The following is a 23088-nucleotide window of genomic DNA, read 5'->3' as shown; positions in this document are numbered from 1 at the left end:
GGCGTCACCGGAACGAACCTCCATGTCTACAAACCTTGGTATTATAGCCTCTTAAAGGCGCCATTTTCTTGAAGCCACTTTCCATTCATATAAGGTAAAATGAGCCACAGAAAAATGGCTCCTGTAGTAAAGACAAGTTTGGTAAAACATATTTATATCATGTATAAGAAGGATAATTCGGCGAATTTTAGCAGATACCGTTTGATATTGACTGTAGCCATGTAATTTACCTTTTGCATGTTATGTTTGGTCTCTTTGACTGTCAGGAAGTGGATTCCAATGCACTACAAGTCCCAGAATCCTCTGAGGTGGGAAGATCACTTCCAGGGTGTTGTTTAAGGGTGATTGCCTGCAGTGTTATGGAGGTTGTGTTTCCTATATATGCTGTGCCTTTTATGTGATTCATGCTTTGGAAGGTAAGCAATGCTCAGTGTTGTCTATTGAGCTGACAATCAATTCTTCCTGTGGTGGGGGGAGGGGAGCGGTGTGTAAGACAGGAGCCATTGGAATCAAAGCACAACCAGGAAATGCATTCTGAATTCCAGAATCTCATGCTTCACTAGACATCTGTTGTCCTTGCTGTACCTTCTTCACTTTGTTCTGTTCAGAAGTTCTGCCCATGCAGAAGTAAGATTTCAGTTTTAGGTGGTGTTTTGGTTGGGATGAGTTTAATGGCTTTGGCAATGGACTCCGGTGACAAGACATCCTGGCGATTTTCCTGATCAACTTGGGAGTCTTCCCGTTCACCATAATAGAAAGTGAGTCAGGCTTCCCTGGAATGTCAGTGGACTCGGGAACTCCAAAAGCAGAGATACCAATGGAGTCTCCGAAAGACAGAAGAAGGCTTCACCTCCCCAAGGTCCAGCAAACACTGGTTCTTGGAAGGAGTGACCCTTTAAAACCTCACAGCAAGAGTAGATTTGGTCTAATTCTAGGAGTCGGCTTTTAACCTCATCCTGCCCACCCCACCTAGGGTTGCCACCTCATCCCTTTTAAACCCGAACACGTATTAATTACACGGGTTCTGAGGCTGATTATGGTGGCAATTAAACTCACTTGGTGCCTTATCTGCATTAAATTAGCCTCGGAACCTATGTAATTCAGATGTGTTCCTGTTTAAAGGGATGAGGTGGCAACCCTAACCCCACCATCTCTTTAAGGTAGGCTTACCACTTCCAGGGGCGTTGCTAGGTCTACAAAAGGTCTGGGGCTAGAGCCCCGTAGCAGTGTAGTAAAGAAAGTCATACACTTGGTCAGGCATGCATATGTATATATCCCAGAGAGCCCCCCCCCTTACATCGGGGTCCCCAGAGAGCCCCCCCTTACATCGGGGTCCCCGGAGAGCCCCCCCTTACATCGGGGTCCCCGTAGAGCCCCCCCTTACATCGGGGTCCCCGTAGAGCCCCCCTGCATCGGGGTCCACGGAGAGCCTCCCCCTTGCATCGGGGTCCCCATAGAGAGCCTCCCCCTTGCATCGGGATCCCCAGAGAGCCCCCCGAGCCTCCCCCTTGCATCAGGGTCCCCTGAGAGCCTTCCCCTTAGCATCAGGGTCCCCAGATAGCCTCCCCTTGGAGACCACTGCAGAGACCTGGGGCTATAGTCCCAAAAGCCACCCCCTAGAGACACAACTGACCACCTCCATCCCTTCAAAACTGAACACATAATTACACCGGTTCTGTGGCTGATTAACTACCTCAATACTGGGCCCTTAACTTTCATCCCCTTCCTGCCCACGCCATTTTTCAGCTTTCAGCGCTCTCACTCTTTGACAATTATACGGGCATGCAACACTGTACTCAAATTACATTTTTATCCCTACAAATAGAACTTTCTTTTGGTGGTATTTAATCACTTGGGTTTTTAAATTTGTATTTTTTATTTATTTTTTTACCAAAAAAAAGACCGAAACATTTTTGAAAAAAAAAGTTTTTCTTAGTAATTTTTCTCCTTCACTTATGGACACTGATAGGTGGCCGTGATGAGGAGGCACTGATAGGTGGTACTGATGAGCACAGATAGGCGGCATTGGTGGGTGGCATTAATGGGCAGCACTGATAGGTGGCACTGAAAACCAGCACTGACTGGCATCACTCATGTAGAAAATTTAAGAAAACAGCTGAACGGCCGCACTCCGCATAACACCTTTTATTCGTGGCAAAACCGTATAGAAGATCCAAAATCTCTTACATCATGGTGATGAAAAGTACAGACAGACGCGCTTCACATCAATATAGATGCTTAATCATAGCCTATAGGCATCACTAATGGGCACTGATTGCTGGCACTGGTGGGCATGGATTGTGCTTTTTTTTGTAATCAGGGCACTGATGATCAGTGCCCTAATTACGTGTTCTGGTGTCCCCTGCGAGGAGATGCCACTGAACGGCTTTGTCAGTGTGAGACGATGAGAGGCGATTACCGGCACTTCCTGCGTTTACATGTGACCGGCTGTGATTGGACGCAGCCGATCACACGATTAAAGCTCTTTACAGAGTTCGGGATCATGCTGTGCTGCGTGCCCCCGCAGGCATGGCTGTTCAGGTGTGCCGTCATATGACGTCCATACAGAACGAGAGCTGCACCGTCCCTCTATCATTTGACGGTGGGTGGGCAGCAAGTGCTTATGGTGGTAAGTAAACTCACTTGGTGCCTCATCTACATTCACTTACCCTCAGAACCCGTGTAATTCATATGTATTTGGGTTTGAAAGGATGAGGTGGCAACCCTACCTTTTAGGGGCCGGATCACACCAAAATGTGCATGTTCTTGCGTGTGGGCTGCCGAATGCACATAAGACCCCTTTCACACTGAGGCGCTATAGCACTAAAAATAACACCTGTAAAGCGCCTCTCTTTCACTCCAATGTGAAAGCCTGAGGGCTTCCACATTGGGGCGTTGCGCTGGCAGGATGTAAAAAAAAGTCCTGCAAGCAGTTTCTTTGAATCCCTTTAAGAACAGTGTATACACCGCTCCTAAAGCGCCCCCGCCCATTGAAATCAGTGGCGCCCCAGCCCATTGAAAGCAGTGGTGCTTTGCAGGTGCTTTTAACCATTTTTTGGCTACTAGTGGGAGTTAAAAGCACCCCGCTGGTGGGTGAAAAGCACAGCTAAAACGACGATTAAGCGCAGCTAAAAACAGCGGCACTTTACTGCCGACGCCTGGGCTCTTCGAGTGTGAAAGGGCTCTTAAGTACAACTTTTTAAAATGCCACCAAACCATGTGGCACTGCAGTACCATGTGGTTTGGTGGGCGCAAACCCCCGCATTTTGCTAGATATGTATGAGATGCCATTAATGACACCAGCCTGCTTAAAGTGGAGTTCCACCCAAAAGTGGAACTTCTGCTTTAAGCACTCCTCGCCCCGACATGCCACATTTGGCATGTCATTTTTTTGGAGGGGGGGGGTGTGTACCCTCTCTTTAGTGGAACTTCCTGTCCCACTTCCTCCTTCCAGTTCTTGGCCACCTAGGTGGCTCCTCCTCTCGCCCTAGGCGGCCCTTCCCTGACAGCGATCTTCTGGGACACAACACAGGTCCCAGAAGATTGGCTGGCCAATAGCAGGGCTCAGTGAGACTCGCGCATGCACAGTGCGCGCCCGGCCGTGAAACCGTAAGCTATCATGGCCAGGTGCCCACAGTATCAATGGAGGCGAGGGGGAGAGGAGCAAGGCTCCGGGCGCCCGCTTCACTGGACCGTGGGACAGGTAAGACCCCTTTCACACTGGGGCGTTATGCAGGCACTATAGCGTTACAAATAGCGCCTACAAACCTCCCTAAAACAGCTTCTCCGTTCACTCCAGCCTGAAAGCCCGAAAAGTCCTGCCAGCAGCTTCCTTGGAGCGGTGAACTCACCCCTCCTCCACTAATCCTTCCCATTGAAATCAATGGGGCAGCGCTGTCATACCACTGGCAAAACGCGTTGCGTTTTGCAAGCGGATTTAATCCCTTTTCGGCTGCTAGCGGCGGTTAAAACTGCCCCACTAGTGGCCGAATAGCATTGCTAAAATGGTGGTAAAGTGGTGCTAAATATAGCGCCACTTTACCGCTGATGACAGTGGCGGCACAGTGTGAAAGGGGGTCTAAGTGTTGGTTTATTAAAAGTCAGCAGCTATGCTTTTTGTAGCTGCTGACTTTTAATAAACGAAAAGAAATGGGTGAAACTCAGCTTTAAAAAAAAAAAGGGACACTCCTTTCCTGCACTATAAGTGGTGTGAATGGGCTGTAAAAGCAGAATTAAACTCACCGATTTAATGGTTTCAAAAAACATTTACGTTCCTGGTAACTGTAACATTGGTTGTGTCCTCAACCAAACTGTCAAACCATCCAATGGCTGGAGTCCTAACTGATCACATGTGCAGCACCATGGCGGTTGAAGATCAAGCCGAGGCCAAAAGGGCAGCTTCCTTGGCTGAAAACAATAGGAGGGTTTAGTTCCACTTTAACTCTCAAGCCAGCAAATGGCTGGTGTCATGGCTGATCACATGTGTGGCATCAGGACAGTTGCAAGATGGCAGCTTCCTTCGCTGAAAACAATAGAAGGGTTTAGTTCTGCTTTAAACAGTTCTGACCGCCTGGGGGTGCGGGAACAGCCTTCCCACTGGATAATGATCTTTAGACCGCACCGAGAGCTCTCTTATGCCCTGTACACACGGTTGGAAATTCCGAGGGAAAAGGTCAGATAGGATTATGTTGTCAAAAAATCCAATCGTGTGTGGGCTCTATCGGACTTTTTCCGTCTGAGATTCCGACGGAAAAAATTTGAGAGCTGGATCTAAAACTTTCCGACAACAAAATCCGATCGGACTTTTTTCAATCATTTGTAGGGAATTCCGACAGAAAAAGTGCCACGCATGCTCAGAATAAATTACGAGACAAAAGCTATTGGCTACTGGCCTCCACGTAGTCCCATCGTATGGAACGAACGTCACCTCGTTCCGAACGATCAGATTTTCCGACAACTTTGTCCGACCGTGTGTATGCAACACAAGTTTTGGCCGAATTCCGTCTGAAAAAATCAGAGGGATTTTGTTGTCGCAATGTCTGAACGTGTGTACAGGGCATAAGACCCGTCCTCGGAGCATACTCTCAGCACATAAACATCAACCACCCAGCAACACATATATGCAGCATGCGACTGTTAAAGCCCACCCTTTTGCGAAAGCACATGTGTGTTGTAAAGCGTTTAAAGGGTATCTAAACCAAAGAACGCATTTTACATTTATGTGGTGGCTGCATTCATTATATATATATATATATTGTGAGGGGTTAGCTCGGCAGCAGGTGTGTGTGACCCCCTGGATGGTTTCACAACACAAAATCAGGCACAGCAGACAGCGTTGTAAGTGGAAAAAACAAAAGGTGCGGTTTATTCATGCTACATGCAGTAAAAAATATAACAGCCAAAACAAAAGAAAAACATGAAAATAAATCCTGGTCAGCTTGACCTCTAATTACACACTTAGTTTCCCTGTCTAACAACTGAGTGCAGCCTTGTGCTGCACCAGTCCCTGTCTCTGTTGTAAAGGTTTGCCACACAGGTGTTAACTCACCGCACAGAACAGGTGTCACACTCCCCAGTCTATACACACAAAACTGGTTCCAGGATGGAGCATCTCCCTAAGCATGCTGGGGTTTTTTGTAGAGGTCTTAATGAGCCCACTTACTTCAGCTGGGCTCATTAACTCTTCCCCTCTAGTTGTAAAAGTCTGCATAAAGCCTGAATCTAGGGCACACATATTTCCCATCCTGGATACAACCAGGTGACTTTACCTGCGTGCTGCCACATACCCCCCCCCTCTTGTTTCAACCTTGGGGTTGTAACACAAGCAGTCAGACACGCATGTATCCGAGACAAAGCATCCACATTCCCCATTTTAACACCAGGGCGATGCTTAACTGTAAAGTTAAATTCCTGTAGGGCCAGGAACCACCTATTTACCCTTCTATTGGTCTCCTTGTTCTGAGCCATCCACTTTAAAGGAGCGTGATCAGTCACCAGGTCAAAGTGCCTACCTAGCAGATAGTACCGAAGGGAATCTAGAGCCCACTTCACTGCTAAACATTCCTTCTCAATCGTGGAGTAATTTACCTCATGGGACTTCAACTTCCTCTTCCCCGTTCCAGACCTGGGATAACACTGCTCCTAACCCAACGTCTGATGCATCAGTTTGTACCACGAAGTCCTTAGAGAAGTCTGGTGAGTACAACACTGGCTGGCTACATAAGGCTGTTTTTAAGGACTGAAATGCTTCTTCAGCCTCTGGGGACCATTTAACCATGACCGACTCTTTCCCTTTTGTCAGGTTGGTGAGGGGCACAGCCTGAGAAGCAAAATGGGGAATGAATCGTCGATAATAGCCAGTGATTCCCAGAAAGGCTCGTACCTGTTTCTTGCTGTTGGGACGTGGCCTACTCTGTATGGCCTCGACTTTATTGACTTGGGGTTTTATCACCCCCCTCCCAATAGTGTACCCAAGATATTTGGCCTCCTCCTGTCCAATGGTACACTTCTTTGGATTGGCCGTAAACCCAGCTTCCTGGATAGAGTCTAGGACTGCTTGTACTTTTGGCAAATGTGAGACCCAGTCTGTGCTATGGATAATCACATCATCCAGGTAAGCTGCAGCATATTTCTGATGGGGCCTCAGAATCTTATCCATTTTCCGCTGGAATGTTGCCGGTGCATTCTGTAACCCAAACGGCATTCTCTTATATTGGAATGCCCCATCTGGGGTTACAAACGCAGTTTTCTCCTTGGCCGACTCGGCCAGGGGAATTTGCCAATACCCTTTGGTGAGATCAAGAGTTGTCATATATCGGGCTGTTCCCAGCCGGTCAATCAACTCATCTATACACGGCATGGGGTAGGTGTCAAATTTTGTAACTTTATTCAATTGTCAAAAATCGTTACAAAACCGCCAGCTCCCATCAGGTTTGGGCACTAGTACGATAGGACTGGACCAGTCACTCTGGGACTCCTCTATCACACCCAATTCCAACACCTTTTGAACCTCCCCACGTATTGCCTCCCGCCGGGCCTCTGGTATTCTATAAGGTTTTAGTTTTACCCTTTCTCCTGGCGGGGTGATAATGTCATGCTCTACGCCAGATGTTTGTCCCGGCAGCTCAGAGAAAATCTCTTTGTTACGAAGTACAAACTCTTTAACCTCCTGTTGTTGGGCTTTCGATAAGGTGTCTGCTATTCCAACCTCAGGAACTAAGCAATCAGGCTGTGCTTGTGACAAAGTCTCTGCGACTAAGGATTCCCTATCCCTCCAGGCTTTCAGCAGATTGACGTGATAGATCTGCTCCGGCTTTCGCCTTCCTGGCTGTCTAACCCTGTAGTTCACCTCACTAATTTTTTCAATTACTTCGTATGGACCTTGCCATTTGGCCAGAAATTTGCTTTCAACCGTAGGGACTAGCACCAAGACCCTATCCCCCGGGGAAAAAGTACGGGTCTTGGCCCCACGGTTGTACACTCTCTGCTGTGCTAACTGCGCTTGGGTCAAATGTTCCTTTACGATTGGCATTACCTGTGCAATTCTATCTTGCATCAGGGCGACATGCTCAATCACACTCCTGTGAGGAGAACTCTCATTTTCCCAAGTTTCCTTGGCGATATCCAGCAGCCCTCTTGGGTGTCTCCCATAGAGCAACTCGAAGGGTGAGAAACCCGTAGAGGATTGGGGTACCTCCCTAATGGCAAACATCAGATAGGGTATTAGACAGTCCCAATTCTTTCCATCTCTATCCACCACCTTCTTTAACATTTGTTTTAGGGTTTTGTTGAATTTTTCAACCAACCCATCTGTTTGGGGTGATACACAGATGTACGCAATTGTGTCACTTTGTACAACTTGCATAGTTCTTTCATAACCCGGGACATAAAGGGTGTACCTTGGTCCGTAAGCAGTTCCTTACAAATACCCACGCGGCTAAAAACAAGAGATGGCTCTTTGGCTATGGTTTTGGCCGAGGTATTTCGAAGAGGAATTGCTTCCGGATAACGGGTGGCATAGTCCAATATAACCAAAATGTACTGATGCCCCCTAGCAGACTTCATTATCGGACCTACCAAATCCATTGCGATCCTCTCAAAGGGGACCTCAATGATAGGAAGAGGTACCAGCGGGTTTCGGAAATGTGGCATAGGTGCCGACTTCTGACACACAGGGCAGGAGGAACAATAACTTTCTGTTTCCTTCATGACCCCAGGCCAATAGAATCTCTGCAGTACCCTCTCTCTGGTTTTCTCGGTCCCCAGATGACCTCCCAGAATGTGCCCATGGGCTAATTCTAACACCAACTTCCTGTAAGGTTTGGGCACCACAAGTTGCTCAATGGTTTCTTCTGCCCTTTGAGCCACTCGATACAGCAGGTCCCTTTCCATAGTGAAGTACGGATAAGTGCAAGTCTTATCTGGGTTCACTAACTCGCCATCTATTTTCACCACATTTTCCCGTGCCTTTATTAGGGTGGGATCTTTTAACTGTTCTGTGGCAAAACTTTCCCTGTGAACCTCAAGATCTGAAAACTCCACAGACGGCATGTTTTCATCTGAGGATGTTGGCTCCTCCCCAGTTTCTCGAGTTTCCCCCGCCAATACCGACAAGGGAAATTCAGGAGAGTCCTCACCACTCCCAGAGGAATTCTGGTCATCTTCCTGGTCTATAGGGGTACCAGTGGGGGGCTCAGGACAATCCCAGAGTTCCCAGAATTTTGGAAAATCCCTTCCCACAATAGCATCATGTGGTAAGTGAGACACTAACCCCACCTGATGAGAGAGGTTACCTTTGGGGGTCTCAAAAAACACTGAAGTTACAGGATACTCTCGGGTGTCCCCATGCACACAAATAACAGCCACCTTGTTCTTCCCAGAGACCTTTGTAGTAACTAATTCAGCTTTTATCAACGTTACCAGGCTACCTGAATCCAGCAACACATCAACATTTCTACCATTAATACACATTTTACATAAATGTTTCTCAGGTCCCCGAATGGCAGTGCATGCAACTGTCGCAAACAGCGACTGACGTCTCTCCCTTATAAAGTCACATTGCAAAGGCTCATCCACAACGGGGCAATTGGCTGCAATATGTCCCTCTTGGCGGCAGCGGTAGCAAATAATCTTTTTCGCTGCCTCTTGCAGCATGGGCTTCCTGGGCTGCTCCCGCCAGACCTTAGGTAGAACTCCCACCCTCTCACTCTCTCCATCCTCACCCCTTGGAGTCATCTTACCCGCCACTGGGGATGATCTGGTCTTAGGGTAGAAAGTCTGTGAGTCCCTGGAAGAGGTGGTCAGGTTCTCTGTAGCCAAGTACCTCTCAACCAGATCCACAAGTTTATCTGCATTTTCTGGGTCTCTATGGCTTACCCATTTTTGGATGGCAGTAGGAAGAGCTCTCAGGAAACGATCCATGACAACACGTTCCACAATGTTTGGTGCGGTCAAAGTCTCTGGCTGCAGCCACTTCCTGCTCAGGTGAATGAGATCATACATTTGAGACCTGGGGGGTTTTCCAACCTGAAAAGTCCAATTATGCACACGCTGAGCCCGGACGGCCAGGGTAACACCCAGCCGTGCCAATATTTCTGTTTTTAGTACCACATAGTCTTTTGCTTGGTCAGGCTCTAGGTCATAATAAGCTTTCTGCGATTCCCCAGTTAACAGAGGGGCCACCAGTCCAGCCCATTGCTCCTTAGGCCACTTTTCCCTTTCAGCAGTCCTTTCAAATGTGGTCAAAAACACCTCCGGATCATCCTCTCCAGTCATTTTTGTCAGTAAACGGCTCACACCAAAGGATGCGGTATTATTGTAACCACTTGCTTCATTGGTCTGCGGACGTTGCTGTATCAATGTCTCTATTTTCTGTTGAAAACTCTGCTCTTGCTTCTGCAACAGGTCTATGAAGCGGGCTTCAGATCGCTGCTGGGCTTGTTGCTGAGCTTCCAGACTCTGCTGCAAAGTTGCATTTGTCTGCTGCTGGGCTTGTTGCTGAGCTTCCAGACTCTGCTGGTGAGCCTTCTGCTGAGCTTCCAGACTCTGCTGCAAAGTTGCATTTGTCTGCTGCTGGGCTGCAAGGCTCCTTTGTAAACCCGCATTTGTTTGCTGCTGATTTGCATTTGCTAGAGCCAGCTGTCTCAGTATCTCCTCCATGCTGGCCTTAAAAAAAAAAATAGAAAAAAAACTGCCAAAATTCTCCACCAACTGTGAGGGGTTAGCTCGGCAGCGGGTGTGTGTGACCCCCTGGATGGGTTCACAACACAAAATCAGGCACAGCAGACAGCGTTGTAAGTGGAAAAAACAAAAGGTGTGGTTTATTCATGCTACATGCAGTAAAAAATATAACAGCCAAAACAAAAGAAAAACATGAAAATAAATCCTGGTCAGCTTGACCTCTAATTACACACTTAGTTTCCCTGTCTAACAACTGAGTGCAGCCTTGTGCTGCACCAGTCCCTGTCTCTTTTGTAGAGGTTTGCCACACAGGCGTTAACTCACCGCACAGAACAGGTGTCACACTCCCCAGTCTATACACACAAAACTGGTTCCAGGATGGAGCATCTCCCTAAGCATGCTGGGGTTTTTTGTAGAGGTCTTAATGAGCCCACTTACTTCAGCTGGGCTCATTAACTCTTCCCCTCTAGTTGTAAAAGTCTGCATAAAGCCTGAATCTAGGGCACACATATTTCCCATCCTGGATACAACCAGGTGACTTTACCTGCGTGCTGCCAAAATATATATATATATATATATATATATATATATATATATATATATATATATATATATATATATATATATATATATATATATATATATATATATATATATATATAAATTGTTTGTATATATAGCTTTTTGGCAATCCTGCCGCTCTTGTTTACCAAGCGTATTTTGACACTTCTCGCATAAGTGTAAAAATCTGCTTTATTTTTTGCTAGAAAATTACTTAGAACCCCGAATATAAATATAAATTTTACATACATACATTTTTATTTTTAAGCAGAGACCCGGGAGAATGAAATGGTAGGTGTTTCAATTTTTTATGTCACACGGTATTTGCGCAGTGGTTTTTTCAGACACAATTTTGTGGGAAAAAATAGACTCGTATAGCATGCTCACAGTCTCTGAAAGTCTCTTGCAGCATGTGTGCAGTCTCTGACCATCTCTTGTATCATGTCCATAGTCTTTGACTATATGCTGTTGTGTATCTGCTGTCTCTAAATATTTACTGAATGTTGGGTGATGCTTGGGTCGCACATGAGGCCCCCATATCAAGAAATTTGACCACCACTGTCCTACACCCTTCCTTCCCCCCATATCAAGGAAGTTGACCACAACTATACTACAGCCTCCGCCCCCCCCCCCCCATATCAAGGAGGTTGACCACAACTATCCTACACCCTTCCCCCCCCCCATATCAAGGAAGTTGACCACAACTGTCCTACTCCCTTCTCCCCCCCCCCCCCCCCCATATCAAGGAAGTTGACCACAACTGTCCTAAACCCTTCTTCCCCCCCCCCCCCCCCATATCAAGGAAGTTGACCACAACTGTAATACACCCTTCCTTCCCCCCCATATCAAGGAAGTTGACCACAACTGTCCTACACCCTCCCTTCCCACATATCAAGGAAGTTGACCACAACTATCCTACACCCTTCTCTCCCCCCCTCCATATCAAGGAAGTTGACCACAACTGTCCTACACCCTTCTCCCCCCCCCCCCCCCATATCAAGGAAGTTGACCACAACTGTACTACACCCTTCCTTCCCCCATATCAAGGAAGTTTACCACAACTGTCCTACCCCCCAATCTCCGCTGTACTCTGTGGTGAATAGCTTTCTGTGCCCACACACCCAGTGTGTGGCCCTTTGGGTGATGTCAGGGGCTACATTTGAGGCCCCCCATAATAAGATTGCCCAACACTGTCCTACACCCTTCCCTCACCCATTTCAAGGGAGTTGACGACCACTGTCCTACACCCTTTCCCCCGCCCATATCAAGAAAGGTGTCAGCCACTGTCCTACACCTCCCTGAAGTCTCTGCTGTACTTACACTACAGATGTGCAGCCCTTTGGGTGATGTCGGGGGTTACACTTGAGGTCCCACCCATGATAAGAAAATTGACTAACACTGTCCTACACCCCCTCCCCCCACCCATATCAAAGACGTTGACCACCACTGTCCTACACCCTGGGTCTGCACACCTACTGTGCCACATGTGAGGGGTTCCCACCATCCCTGTGCTGAGTTCCTGGAGCTGTGCACCTGCTGTGTCCATTACTAGGGGTTCCCCGGTCTGTACATCTGCTGAGCCCATTATGAAGGGTTTCCACCATCCCTGTGCTGAGTTCCTGGATCTGTACACCTGCTGTGTCCATTTTGAGGGGTTCCCACCATCCTTGTGATGAGTCCCTGAATCTGTACACCTGTTGTTCCCATTATGAGGGGTTCCCACTATGCTGGTGCTGAGTTTCCTGGTCTGTGCACCTGCTGTGCTCAATATGGTTCCTACCATCCCTGCAGTTTTTTTTTTATTTATTTTATATTATGGAGCATATAAAAGGAGCTGGACCGGAACATCCAAAACTACAAGGTGCAAAGGAACAGAATATGAAGATCTTATGGAGTATCCAAGACCTAAAAGAAGCCAAAGGCACGAGGTCAAGAGGCTCCAACTATAACTAAAATATCACTTTTGGGTAGATTGATGCTTTTACGTAATTTCAAAATCTTTGTTTTATTATGTCTTTAAGGTGAAATCTGCATCTAATTTTATTAAATGCCATTGTCACAACTTAGGTTTCTGTTGGCCATCAGCAAGACATTCCGCTGTCACACAGACACAACAATTGGACCGGCTCAGAGTCGCCCAGCTGTTCACTTACAATGGACGAGAATCACGTGACCGAGAGGATACTAAGCCTCACACTGGAGATCATCTACCTGCTGACTGGAGAGGTGAGGGGGATTCTGGGAGGTCACATGACATCACTCATCTCTATTAATAAAACACAGACCTGACCGGAGAGGTGCGGAGGACTCTTGGAGGTCACATGACATCACTCTTGTATCACTAGAGGGGTCAGAGAGCCATAAAAACCTTACCTCTTACCTTTTCCCACCTTTTTCTTCTGTAAAATGAAAGTTTAAGGGCTCGTTTACCACGTGAAGGAAGGACTTCCGCTCCTCTGAAAAGTGATCAGCGCTTGGAATGCTTTTCAGATGCATTTGATAGGTGGTAAGAAGGTGATATGTTACCTCCTCACCACTTGTTTTAAAGCGTAAGCTCATCTTTTCAGAGGCGAACTAACACTTTTACATGGAAAAAATGATTGCCTAAAGTTCTGAATTGCTTTGTTATCCAGTAAATGACAGATAATGTTTTTCTAGGGTTGCACAGTTGTTAATAAGGCCAGTGAGCGGGTGACGCCTCGCAGCCACCCTCGCTTCCCTGAGCGATCCAGCAAAATCAACTCTAAGAAGATTCTAGAAGTCACTCAGAAGATCATTGAGCTTCTGACGGGAGAGGTGAGTGGTGCCGAGAATTCTGGGACATTATCCAGTAACAGACAACTAGTTCTGAAAGTAGAAGTCTAGAAAAAATCATGACAAGCAGATATCCAATAGCATTGTACAATTATTACCTTGTGCTACTGTTGGGAAGAAGCTGGGAGTGGAGCTGGAAAGTAGCATGTGCAGGGTCTGGAGGAGGACCAGAGAAGGGCGGAGGTGAGACAGAGATAATGGGGGGGGGGGGGGGCTGCGGCTGCACAGAGAGGCACAGGATTTGTAGGAGGAGTTCTGTCCTCATTTCTGCGGCTGAGACGGGGACGGGGTCAAAGATGAGAGGAGTCTGTAGGAGGAGCTCTGTCGTCCTCTCTGCTGCTGACTGCTGAGATGTTGGAGGGCAGAGACAAGCCTCTCAGCAGCTGCATGGAGAAGCACCAGATCTGAACGAGGAGTTCTTTCCTCCTCTCTGCTGCTGTCAACAGCTGAGAGAAGGTGAGGGCAGAGACGAGGGGGGTACCACAGCTGTAGGATAGCTGCAAGGGCCCAATGAAATGGCCTAGGAGGGGGTTGGATTCAGGCACTCGGGCTTTGTGGTGTAGGGGGAGCTGAAGTGGCGAAACTTGTGGTCTAGGGAGAGCTGAAGATTACTCCCCTGACCCCTCGCTCCAGCACTTTCCTCCTTTCCCTGAAGTTCTGGTCTGTAGATGGGACCTTGGTGTCATCACGTGCAATCCGGGGCTACTAGTCCTGCATTGTACATGGTGGGGGTGAGCATGCAGCTGCAGAGAGGGAGCTTCAGGGGACCGGTCACATGGATCGCGGGAGCCAAAAAACACTTACCCATCCCCATTTATGGCATTGAAAAATTACCATGATCATTTTCTTGGACAATAATATCTAGACATATAGGGTAGAATTCATAAAGGGTGTCAGACTTCCGTCACTCCTCTGCAAGTGCTTGCCACAGATTTATATAGAGAGGGAAAAAAAAGTATTTGGGCCCCTGCTGATTTTGTACGTTTGCCCACTGAGAACGAAATGATCTTAACAGTGAGAGACAGAATATCAACAAAAATATCCAGAAAAACGCATTTCAAAAAAGTTATAAAATGATTTGCATTTTAATGAGTGAAATACGTTTTTTTTATCCCCTATCAATCAGCAAGATTTCTGGCTCCCAGGTGTCTTCTATGCAGGTAAGGAGCTGAGATTAGGAGCACTCTCTCTTAAAGGGAGTGCTCCTAATCTCAGCTTGTTACCTGTATAAAAGACACCTGTCCACAGAAGCAATCAATCAGATTCCAATCCCTCCACCATGGCCAAGGCCAAAGAGCTCTCCAAGGATGTCATGGACGACATTGTAGACCTACATGAGACTGGAATGGGCTACAAGACCTTCGCCAAGCAGCTTGGTGAGAGGGTGACAACATTTGGTGTGATTATTCGCAAATGTAAAAAACACAAAATAACTGTCAATCTCCCTTGGTCTGGGGCTCCATGCAAGATCTCACCTTGTGGAGTTTTAATGATCATGAGAATGGAGAGGAACCTTGTCAATGATCTCAAGGCAGCTGGGACCATAGTCACAAAGAAAACAATTGCTAATGCACTACGCCATGAAGGACTGAAATGATCTCCTTTGAGAGTGCTCCTAATCTCAGCTTGACACCTGGGAGCCAGAAATCTTGCTGATTGATAGGGGATTAAATACTTCACACATTAAAATGCAAATGCGTTTCCTGGATATTTTTTGTTGTTCTTCTGTCTCACTGTTCAAATAAACCTACCATTTAAAATTATAGACTGATTATTTCTTTGTGAGTGGGCAATCATACAAAATCAGCAGGGGAGCAAATACTTTTTTTTTCCCCTCCCTGTACCTAATGTGACCCTGCATAGAGTGGGGTGCTGCTCCAGACACACACCCAAAAGCTCCGGTCCCTTCTACTATCGGGGTGCAGGCAGAAGAAAGGGCGCACCTTGGCTCTGTGCAACTCCTGAGGAAGGAATGTGCATTAAGGGCACTCTGGCCACCTGTTTCATAAATTTCCTAGTAAGAAAACATCCAACCGTCGCACACCAGCTCAGCCCAAGTGAAATTTAGGCAGCCTCCTTCCAGAACACACCCCCCCCCCCCTCCGGCAACGTGTTTTACTGAGGTGACTGACTAAGCCCTGTGAGCGGGATGAAACATGTCGGGAAGTGGGGCGTGGCCTGGATGGAGCCAGGTTGAGGCCGGTTACTCTTTTGCATTTGGGCTGAGCTGGGGGGCAGCGGTTGGATGTTTTCTTTTTAGGAGAGTCTTGTACCTGTTGGAAACGGGTGGCCAGAGTGTCCCTAATGCACATTCCATCCTCAGCACAGCTTAGGAACACTGAGCCTGATAAAACCAGCGGCTACTGCACTCCCTGACCGGCCGCTGTTCCTGTCACGTTAACAGGCACATCAGCCGAGAATTTTTTTTTGTGGGGTGGGTGGAGCCTGATGTGCATGCTCGCTCGCAAGCTGGGCTGTGTGCATCTGTAGACACACAGAGTATGGCTCAGCCTCGCCGCCGCTCTCTGCTTCACAGGATTTGATTGACATCAGCAGTAGCCAATGGTTTCTGCAGCTGCCTCTGGGAACAGAGAGGGAGGAGAGAGCCCCTGCAGACAGAGTATACAGGGGGGTAAGGGGGTGATACTTCTACTGAGTCACTTTTGTCTTTTAATGCAGGGCGTGCATTAAGGTAAAAACAATGTTATGTCTTTACAACCACTTTAACTATACTGTATATGGTGACTGTATCATTGTGTGTGTCAGGTTCCTTTAAGGTGTCAGGATGTCACTGTCTATTTCTCCATGGAGGAGTGGGAGTATATAGAAGGACACAAGGATCTCTACGAAGAGGTCATAGCAGAAAATGCAAAGCCTTTTACCTCTCAAGGTAAGTTATCCTGTTTTGTATACACTTTATTTATGATCATGCTAAAAGGCAGAATGTTTGTTTATTTTTTGGGTGACGTAATTATAAAATATTGCCTGTAAATATTTTATAATGTCATTTCCACCAGCAGGTGGGGCTCTTGGATTATCACATGCTTGCTAGGCTCTTCTTAGTTGCTTTGCAACTGTTTACAGAGCTCAGGAGCTTAAGCTGAAATTTGACAACGGTAATTCCTTGAGTCAGAGCAATTACTACTCACTCTTTCTTCCTTCCCCCCCCCCCCCCCCCCCCCCCAAAGGGCACAGTGAAACAATTCAATTATTGAGAATAGGCCTAAAACTATACTCGTTTGCCAAGAAAATCCAACAAATGTCCTGTAACCCATATGTCATAGATGAGAGCTACCCTATATTAAAAGCTGCTTTTTATTTATTTATTTAAAATTTTTTACAAATTTAGAAGGCATAAAATACTAGTTTAATTGACCTCTGGAAGTTTTTACCCCCTTCATGATCAGGCCATTTTTGCTATTCAGCACTGCACTTCTTTATCTGGTAATTGCAGTTATGCAACACTGTACACACATTCAATTATTATAATTTATTTCACAGAAATGGAGCTTCTTTTTTTGGTAAATGATCACCTCTGGGTTTTATTTTTTTATTATATAAATGAAAAAAGAACGACAATTTGGGGCAAAGAAATATATATTTTCTACTTTTGTTATTAAACATATCCAATAAATTCAAATTTCTTCGTAAATGTAGGCCAAAATGTATTCTTCTACATGTCTTTGGCAAAAACCAAGCTGCGTTTTTCGGGGGCACTATACTTTTAGGTTTACTGGTATAGTTCTGATTGTAATCAAGATACTGATCTGTACAGGCACTATACTGGTAATAGTGGTGATCAGTGACCTATAGTGTCGCTGTGATAGTGTAGGGGCAAGCTGCTACTAACTGACAATGATTTCACTAGTAACACTTAGGCCGCGTACACACGCGCGGACTGTTCGCCCAACTTTGTCCGTCCAACAGTTTCGGCAAACAGTCCGCTCAAAATTAGCATGGACGGACATGGCCACACACGACGAACGAACAGTTTGCTGAAACCGTGCGCGATGACGTGAACGGCACGTACGACGGGACGAAAAATACGACGTCCTATACACTGCATTATAGCTTTCGGCGTGAAAATCCTTTCTGAGCATGCGCGCAACTTTGTTTGACGAACAAGCCTACACATGAGCGGACTGTTCGCTGAAACAAGGTTTCAGCGGACAGTTTTTCGGAAATTCCGAAAAACCTTGTCCGTCCAACTGTCCGCTGAAACTGTCCGCTGAAAGCCCACACACGAGCGGACTGTCCGCCCAAACACTGTTCAGCGGACAAAGTTGGGCGAACAGTCCGCCCGTGTGTACGCGGCCTAATACAGTGATCAGTCATAATGCTGTACTAAGGACATTGGTTGGTTGACAGGAGTGATCAGGAGGGCAATCAAGGGGTTAACTGTGTCCCTAGCAAGTGTATATGTGCCGCTTTTAATGTAATGTATATGGGGGAGGGGTGTTTATAACAGCCTCACGTCATTTGAAGCTATCATCCCCATTGCAACATAAAAAAGTATGAGAATAATATATTGGGACTTTAAATATACCTCCAAAGGTAAAGTGGATTAATTATTCATTTAAAAAATATTCAGCTTTATTGTGACAAGCATTAAAATATATAGGTTGAGACAAACCTTAAAATCTGAATGATGTCTTTACATTATGATACTGTGAAATCTGTCAGTTATATCACTTGTCCTCAGACAAAAATTGGCAGGAAAGTTAGTCTATGAAGGTCCAATGAGATCCTTATCTAAAGGTTGACGTGTTTTGTGGAATCATCCGCTTCATCAGGACTTTGGCTCTCGGATATAAACAAAATGGACACTGAAATCATATTAGAAAAAATGTATGTTAGGAAACATATAGCACAAGCATCAACGTAATTTAGACACAAATTAACAATTATCGTGGAATATCCTATACCCACGAAAGACCAGAGAAAAACAAGTGTGCTGCTTTTACTCGCAGATCATCTGGCTGGGTCACTCCTTGCTTTCAGTTCTGAACGGTAACTGATAGCAGGGAGAAATCCAGCCAGAGCCTGTGTGTTGTGTTTAAAAACACACAGATCTGTGAGTGGCCACCGCCGATCAGTATGTATACAGGCAAAATCATTGGCTGTAACCTGCTGAGAAACTCATGTTGTTTCCAGTGACAGTATAGTCGAGCAGTGGGCACTCGCATGCACCCCTCTAAACCAAAAAGTGCCTGGGGGGCTGTAAGTGTACTGTTACTGGTAAGTGTGCTGTTGGCGGATGGTAAGCGATTAAAACATATAAACTAAAAATTTGAAATTGACTAATTCCCGACTGTGCTACAGCCAAAAGACAGCTGCAGAGCAGTCTCCCAGTTGTGGGAGGGCGTCCATGGACATCCTTCCAGAACCACGCCTTCTGGGTTGCCCATCCAGCCCACTCTGTGAACGCTGTGTCCTTTAGACACAGCTGATCACAGATCGTGGTAAAGGGCACACAGCGGACCTTTACCATGTGATCAGCTGTGTCCAATCACAGCTGATCATATATAAACAAACTTGTGGGTTATCAGCATTCCTTTCCTGGCACGCTGTCACAGCGTGAGGAAAGGAGAGCCGGTAACAGGTAATACTGGCAGGGCACATTTTAAATTTTATCAGTACCCTGATTATCAGTGCCACCTCATCATTGCCCATCAGTACTGCCTCATCGGTGCCCATTAGTGAAGGCGAAAAATCTCTTCTTTGCAACAATTTATAACAGAATCTATTGGGCGGCACAGTGGTGTAGTGGTTAGCACTCTCACCTAGCAGTAAAAAGGGTTGCTGGTTCTAATCCCAACCATGACACTACCTGCCTGGAGTTTGCATGTTTTCCCTGTGCCTGCGTGGGTTTCCTCCGGGTACTCCGGTTTCCTCCCACACTCCAAAGACATGCAGATAGGTTAATTGGCTTCTGTCCAAAATTGGCCCTAGTATATAAATGGGGACCTTGGATTGTGGGCTCCTTGGGGTTAGGGACCGATGTGAGTGTGCAATGTACGGGGATAGGGACAATTGTAGACACTCGGGTTGAACTGGATGGACTGGTGTCTTTATTCAACCTTACTAACTATGTAACTATGTAAACACGTTGCGTCTTTTGTCCCAAATTTGCTGTCTTTTTTTTTTTCATAGTTTAGCAAAAAATTAAAAACCCAGTGATGATTATATACCAGCAAAAGAAAGCAATTTCTGTCTCAAAATTTTTTTAGAAATGTCATATGAGTACAGTGTTGCATGACTGGGCAATTGTCATTCAAAGTGCAACAGCGCTGAGAGTGAAAACTGGCCTGGGCAGGAAGGGGGTGAAAGTGTCCAGTATTGAAGTGGTTAAACAAAATTACTTTTACTTTTTAAATTCTTAAAAAAAACAACAACTTCTCTTCATTTGTTTCCAGATGAGTCAGAAGTCGCAATCTCCCACAATGACCATAAAACGCACAGGGTACACTTTGACAAATGGACGATCTCAGACCCGTGCAAGCTGAAGACAAAGAACTGTTCAGGGGCACCAAACATGGGTGAATATGGCATAACCCCTGTGGCCTCATGTACAAAATACACGCAGACGGAGCTTGACCACGACGGGAAAGAGTCCTCTTCTTTCCACGAAGACAATGATATAATTTACTCTACGGCTGAAGATCCCGTAATTGACCGTATAACCGAAATTCCAAAACAGCTTGAAGAACCCAATTGCTCTGATGACGAGGACTGCCTGATGACCGTCGAACCTGAAAAGGAGGTGGAAAGAGACGTGGTCAGAATTCATTCTCATGCACAAACAGTTCAAAAACCTGCTGAACTTCTTGACCATCAGTCTGTGTGGCCCCAAAATTGCGTGTCCACCTATAAGAAGAGTCATACAGCCCTAAATCTTCCAGAGATGGAATACCCATCAAATTGTATCCTCGAGGTTTCTTCTTTATGCCCAGAGGAAAGCGTTACCCACATGGACGTATATGCAGCTTCTAACAGACGACCGGGGCCATATAGATCGGCCCAGACCCCAGAGGAAGCCAAGAATGTAATGTTCACCAACATCTTCACCCCCGCAGACCTAACTCAAGATGAGTTAACGAGCATCAAGCAAGAGTTGGTTACATGGGAGGAGGAAAGCCTCTCGTTTCAAGAAATCTACCTACCTGTGAAACATATACAGGATACTACGGCAGGAGGAGTGTTAGCAAGCCGCAGCAACAATTTACACGTCAACTTTGCTACCACCCATGTTAAAATGGAACGCGGAGAAGAGGACAACGTGGAAGATTTTACTCCTCAAGAAACAGCTCAGGAGGCCTTTGTGGACGTTTGCATAGAAGAGGATAGCAAGGACTCGATTAATACTGAAGAATTAGGCAAACAACAGACTTTGCTGAATTATACAGGCTTTGGGGAGAACTTTAACAGTGGGCTTGGTTACACCACCCCACCAATGTACAACTGTCCAGATTGCAAAAGATCATTCTCCAACAGCAGCAACCTGGCCAAGCACCAGCTGCTGTGCCGGGGCCGGAAGCCACACGTGTGCTCAGGCTGCGGCAAGTGTTTTGCCAGCGCCTCCTACCTTGTCATCCACGAGCGCATCCACACCGGCGAGCGGCCGTTCGCCTGCTCTCACTGCGGGAAGAGCTTTTCGCGGAAGCCGGACCTGGTCAGACATGAGCGCATACATACTGGCGAAAGGCCGTTCGCGTGCCCAGACTGCGGTAAACGCTTTACCAGCGTGTCCAACATTTTCATGCACAGGCGCATCCACACAGGCGTCAAACCTTTCCCCTGCTCGCAGTGCGGGAAGAGGTTTATTAAAAAGTCGGACCTGGTCCGCCATGAGAAGATTCACTTGCCACAGAGACCCCTGCCTTGTCCGGAGTGCGGTCAACTTTTTGGATCCAATCACATCCTGAATAAGCATATGCTAAGCCATGCCGGGGGGATGCAGGTGGCTTTCCAAGGAGGAAGCTGATTTAAAGGGGAGGTCCTCCTTAAAAATGATAGCTTAGTTTTGGGTGGGTGCTGGTAGATCCAGTATTCCACTAGCACCTTAAAGGGCCAGTCCGCCAAAAATTGATATTTTGGTGTTTGGTAAATGCTGGAGAGTTAAACACCTGAAAGTCTCTTATATCTCTCAGGGGCTTGGGTAAGATCTCAGTGCTGAATTCCCGAACTGTGTAATAGTTTATGATGGCAGTACAAGCTTTTGGCGAATGCATAGCATAGGTGGATGCAGAACGCTCGTAAGCAAGCATTAACAAAAAAAATATCCAAAATACAATTTTATTCCTTAAAAATTGCAAAAAAGGCAGACAAAGCCTGGTGCTGTGAAATGGGCTTTGGAAGAACAAGCACACCTATGGATAGTTGGGCAACTTTGCTAATAGGACCTTGTCTTTCCATGTGCTTTGAGAGCATGCAAAAAGTGCTTTGTTTACATTCAGCATATCCATGTCTGCAACTGCAGACAAGGACTGAGAAAAACAAGGAAGGCGTCTACAACTCCACAACTAGGACTTTGTGGGAGGCCAACCACTTAATGAAGTAATGATGCAAAAAATATCTAAAATAAAATTAAAAATGTATTTAATTATACAGATAGAATTAAAAATGTTCTCCAAATACATGATGCAATTGAAACAAATTCCATTAGAAGCTGACATTCATATAATTAATACAATTATAATATATAGATACATGATGGCATTTGAGACATGTACATGATAAATATAAGTTATAAAAAGTCAGAATGTTTTGACATGAAAGAACTCAACGCATTTTGAGGATCCATCCTTTCATCAGGAGTGTAATGTCAAAGGTATCTATAAGTATAGGTGATAAAAGATGGTTTATTAATAGGGATTGCCTATGTTGAACAAAGAAGGGAAGATATAGGAAAGACAGAGGGTCTAACACTTAAATGTCAGCTCATGGAATATCTGATGGCCCTGCTGCTATGGGAAGAAGGGGGGTGTCTAATATCATGTCCCTTCTCATTGCATCTAGCATGATGTTGGCAGGGGGACACACCCAGAATCTTGGGTACTTCTAGCCAAGGCTGGCCAGTCCATCACGCCTCTTGTTGTGATCACCAGAGATTTTTTCCGACGGATTTTGTCCGAAACTGGTGTTGCATACACACGGTCGGACAAAGTTGTCGGAAAATCCGATCGTTCGGAACGTGATGACGTTCGTTCGCTATGACGGGACTACGTTCAGGCTAGTAGCCAATAGCTTTGGTCTCGTAATTTGATCTGAGCATGCGTGGCACTTTGTCCAATCGGAATTCTCTACAAACGATCGGACTTAGTCCGATCGGATCATGTTGTCGGAAAATTTTTATATCCAGCTCTCAAACTTTGTTGGTCTGACATTCGGAGGGAAAAAGAAAGACACACGGTCGGAATATCCGACAACACCGTCCGATCGTTTTTTTTTCCATCGGAATGTCTGACCGTGTGTACAAGGGCTTAGGGTTTGGCCACTATACTGATATTCACTGGCTTTGGTTCACTACAACAG

The 23088-nt window shown here is 46.1% G+C and overlaps 1 protein-coding gene across 1 annotated transcript; it reads left to right on the top strand.

Moving 5' to 3' along the window:
• Positions 1 to 223: 223 nt before the first annotated feature.
• Positions 224 to 22192, top strand: LOC143957115 (uncharacterized). Its single transcript, XM_077467263.1, has 5 exons — positions 224 to 416; positions 12808 to 12966; positions 13399 to 13536; positions 16321 to 16444; positions 19971 to 22192. Exons 1-5 carry the CDS (start codon positions 405 to 407, stop codon positions 21536 to 21538), a joined length of 2001 nt encoding a protein of 666 aa, XP_077323389.1. The 5' UTR covers positions 224 to 404; the 3' UTR covers positions 21539 to 22192.
• Positions 22193 to 23088: the final 896 nt, after the last annotated feature.

Source organism: Lithobates pipiens, unplaced genomic scaffold, assembly GCF_037356315.1.
Source record: "Lithobates pipiens isolate NorthernLeopardFrog02 unplaced genomic scaffold, aLitPip1_a1.2 Scaffold_51, whole genome shotgun sequence".
Classification (NCBI taxonomy): Eukaryota; Metazoa; Chordata; class Amphibia; order Anura; family Ranidae; genus Lithobates; species Lithobates pipiens.
This window is presented reverse-complemented; position numbering and strand designations above follow the sequence as displayed.

Bases quoted from the DNA above. Each gene is read 5' to 3' on its own strand.
- LOC143957115 (XM_077467263.1), top strand. The intron at 12,967-13,398 runs GTGAGGGGGATT...ATGTTTTTCTAG, and splicing joins TCTACCTGCTGACTGGAGAG to GGTTGCACAGTTGTTAATAA. The intron at 16,445-19,970 runs GTAAGTTATCCT...ATTTGTTTCCAG, and splicing joins AAAGCCTTTTACCTCTCAAG to ATGAGTCAGAAGTCGCAATC.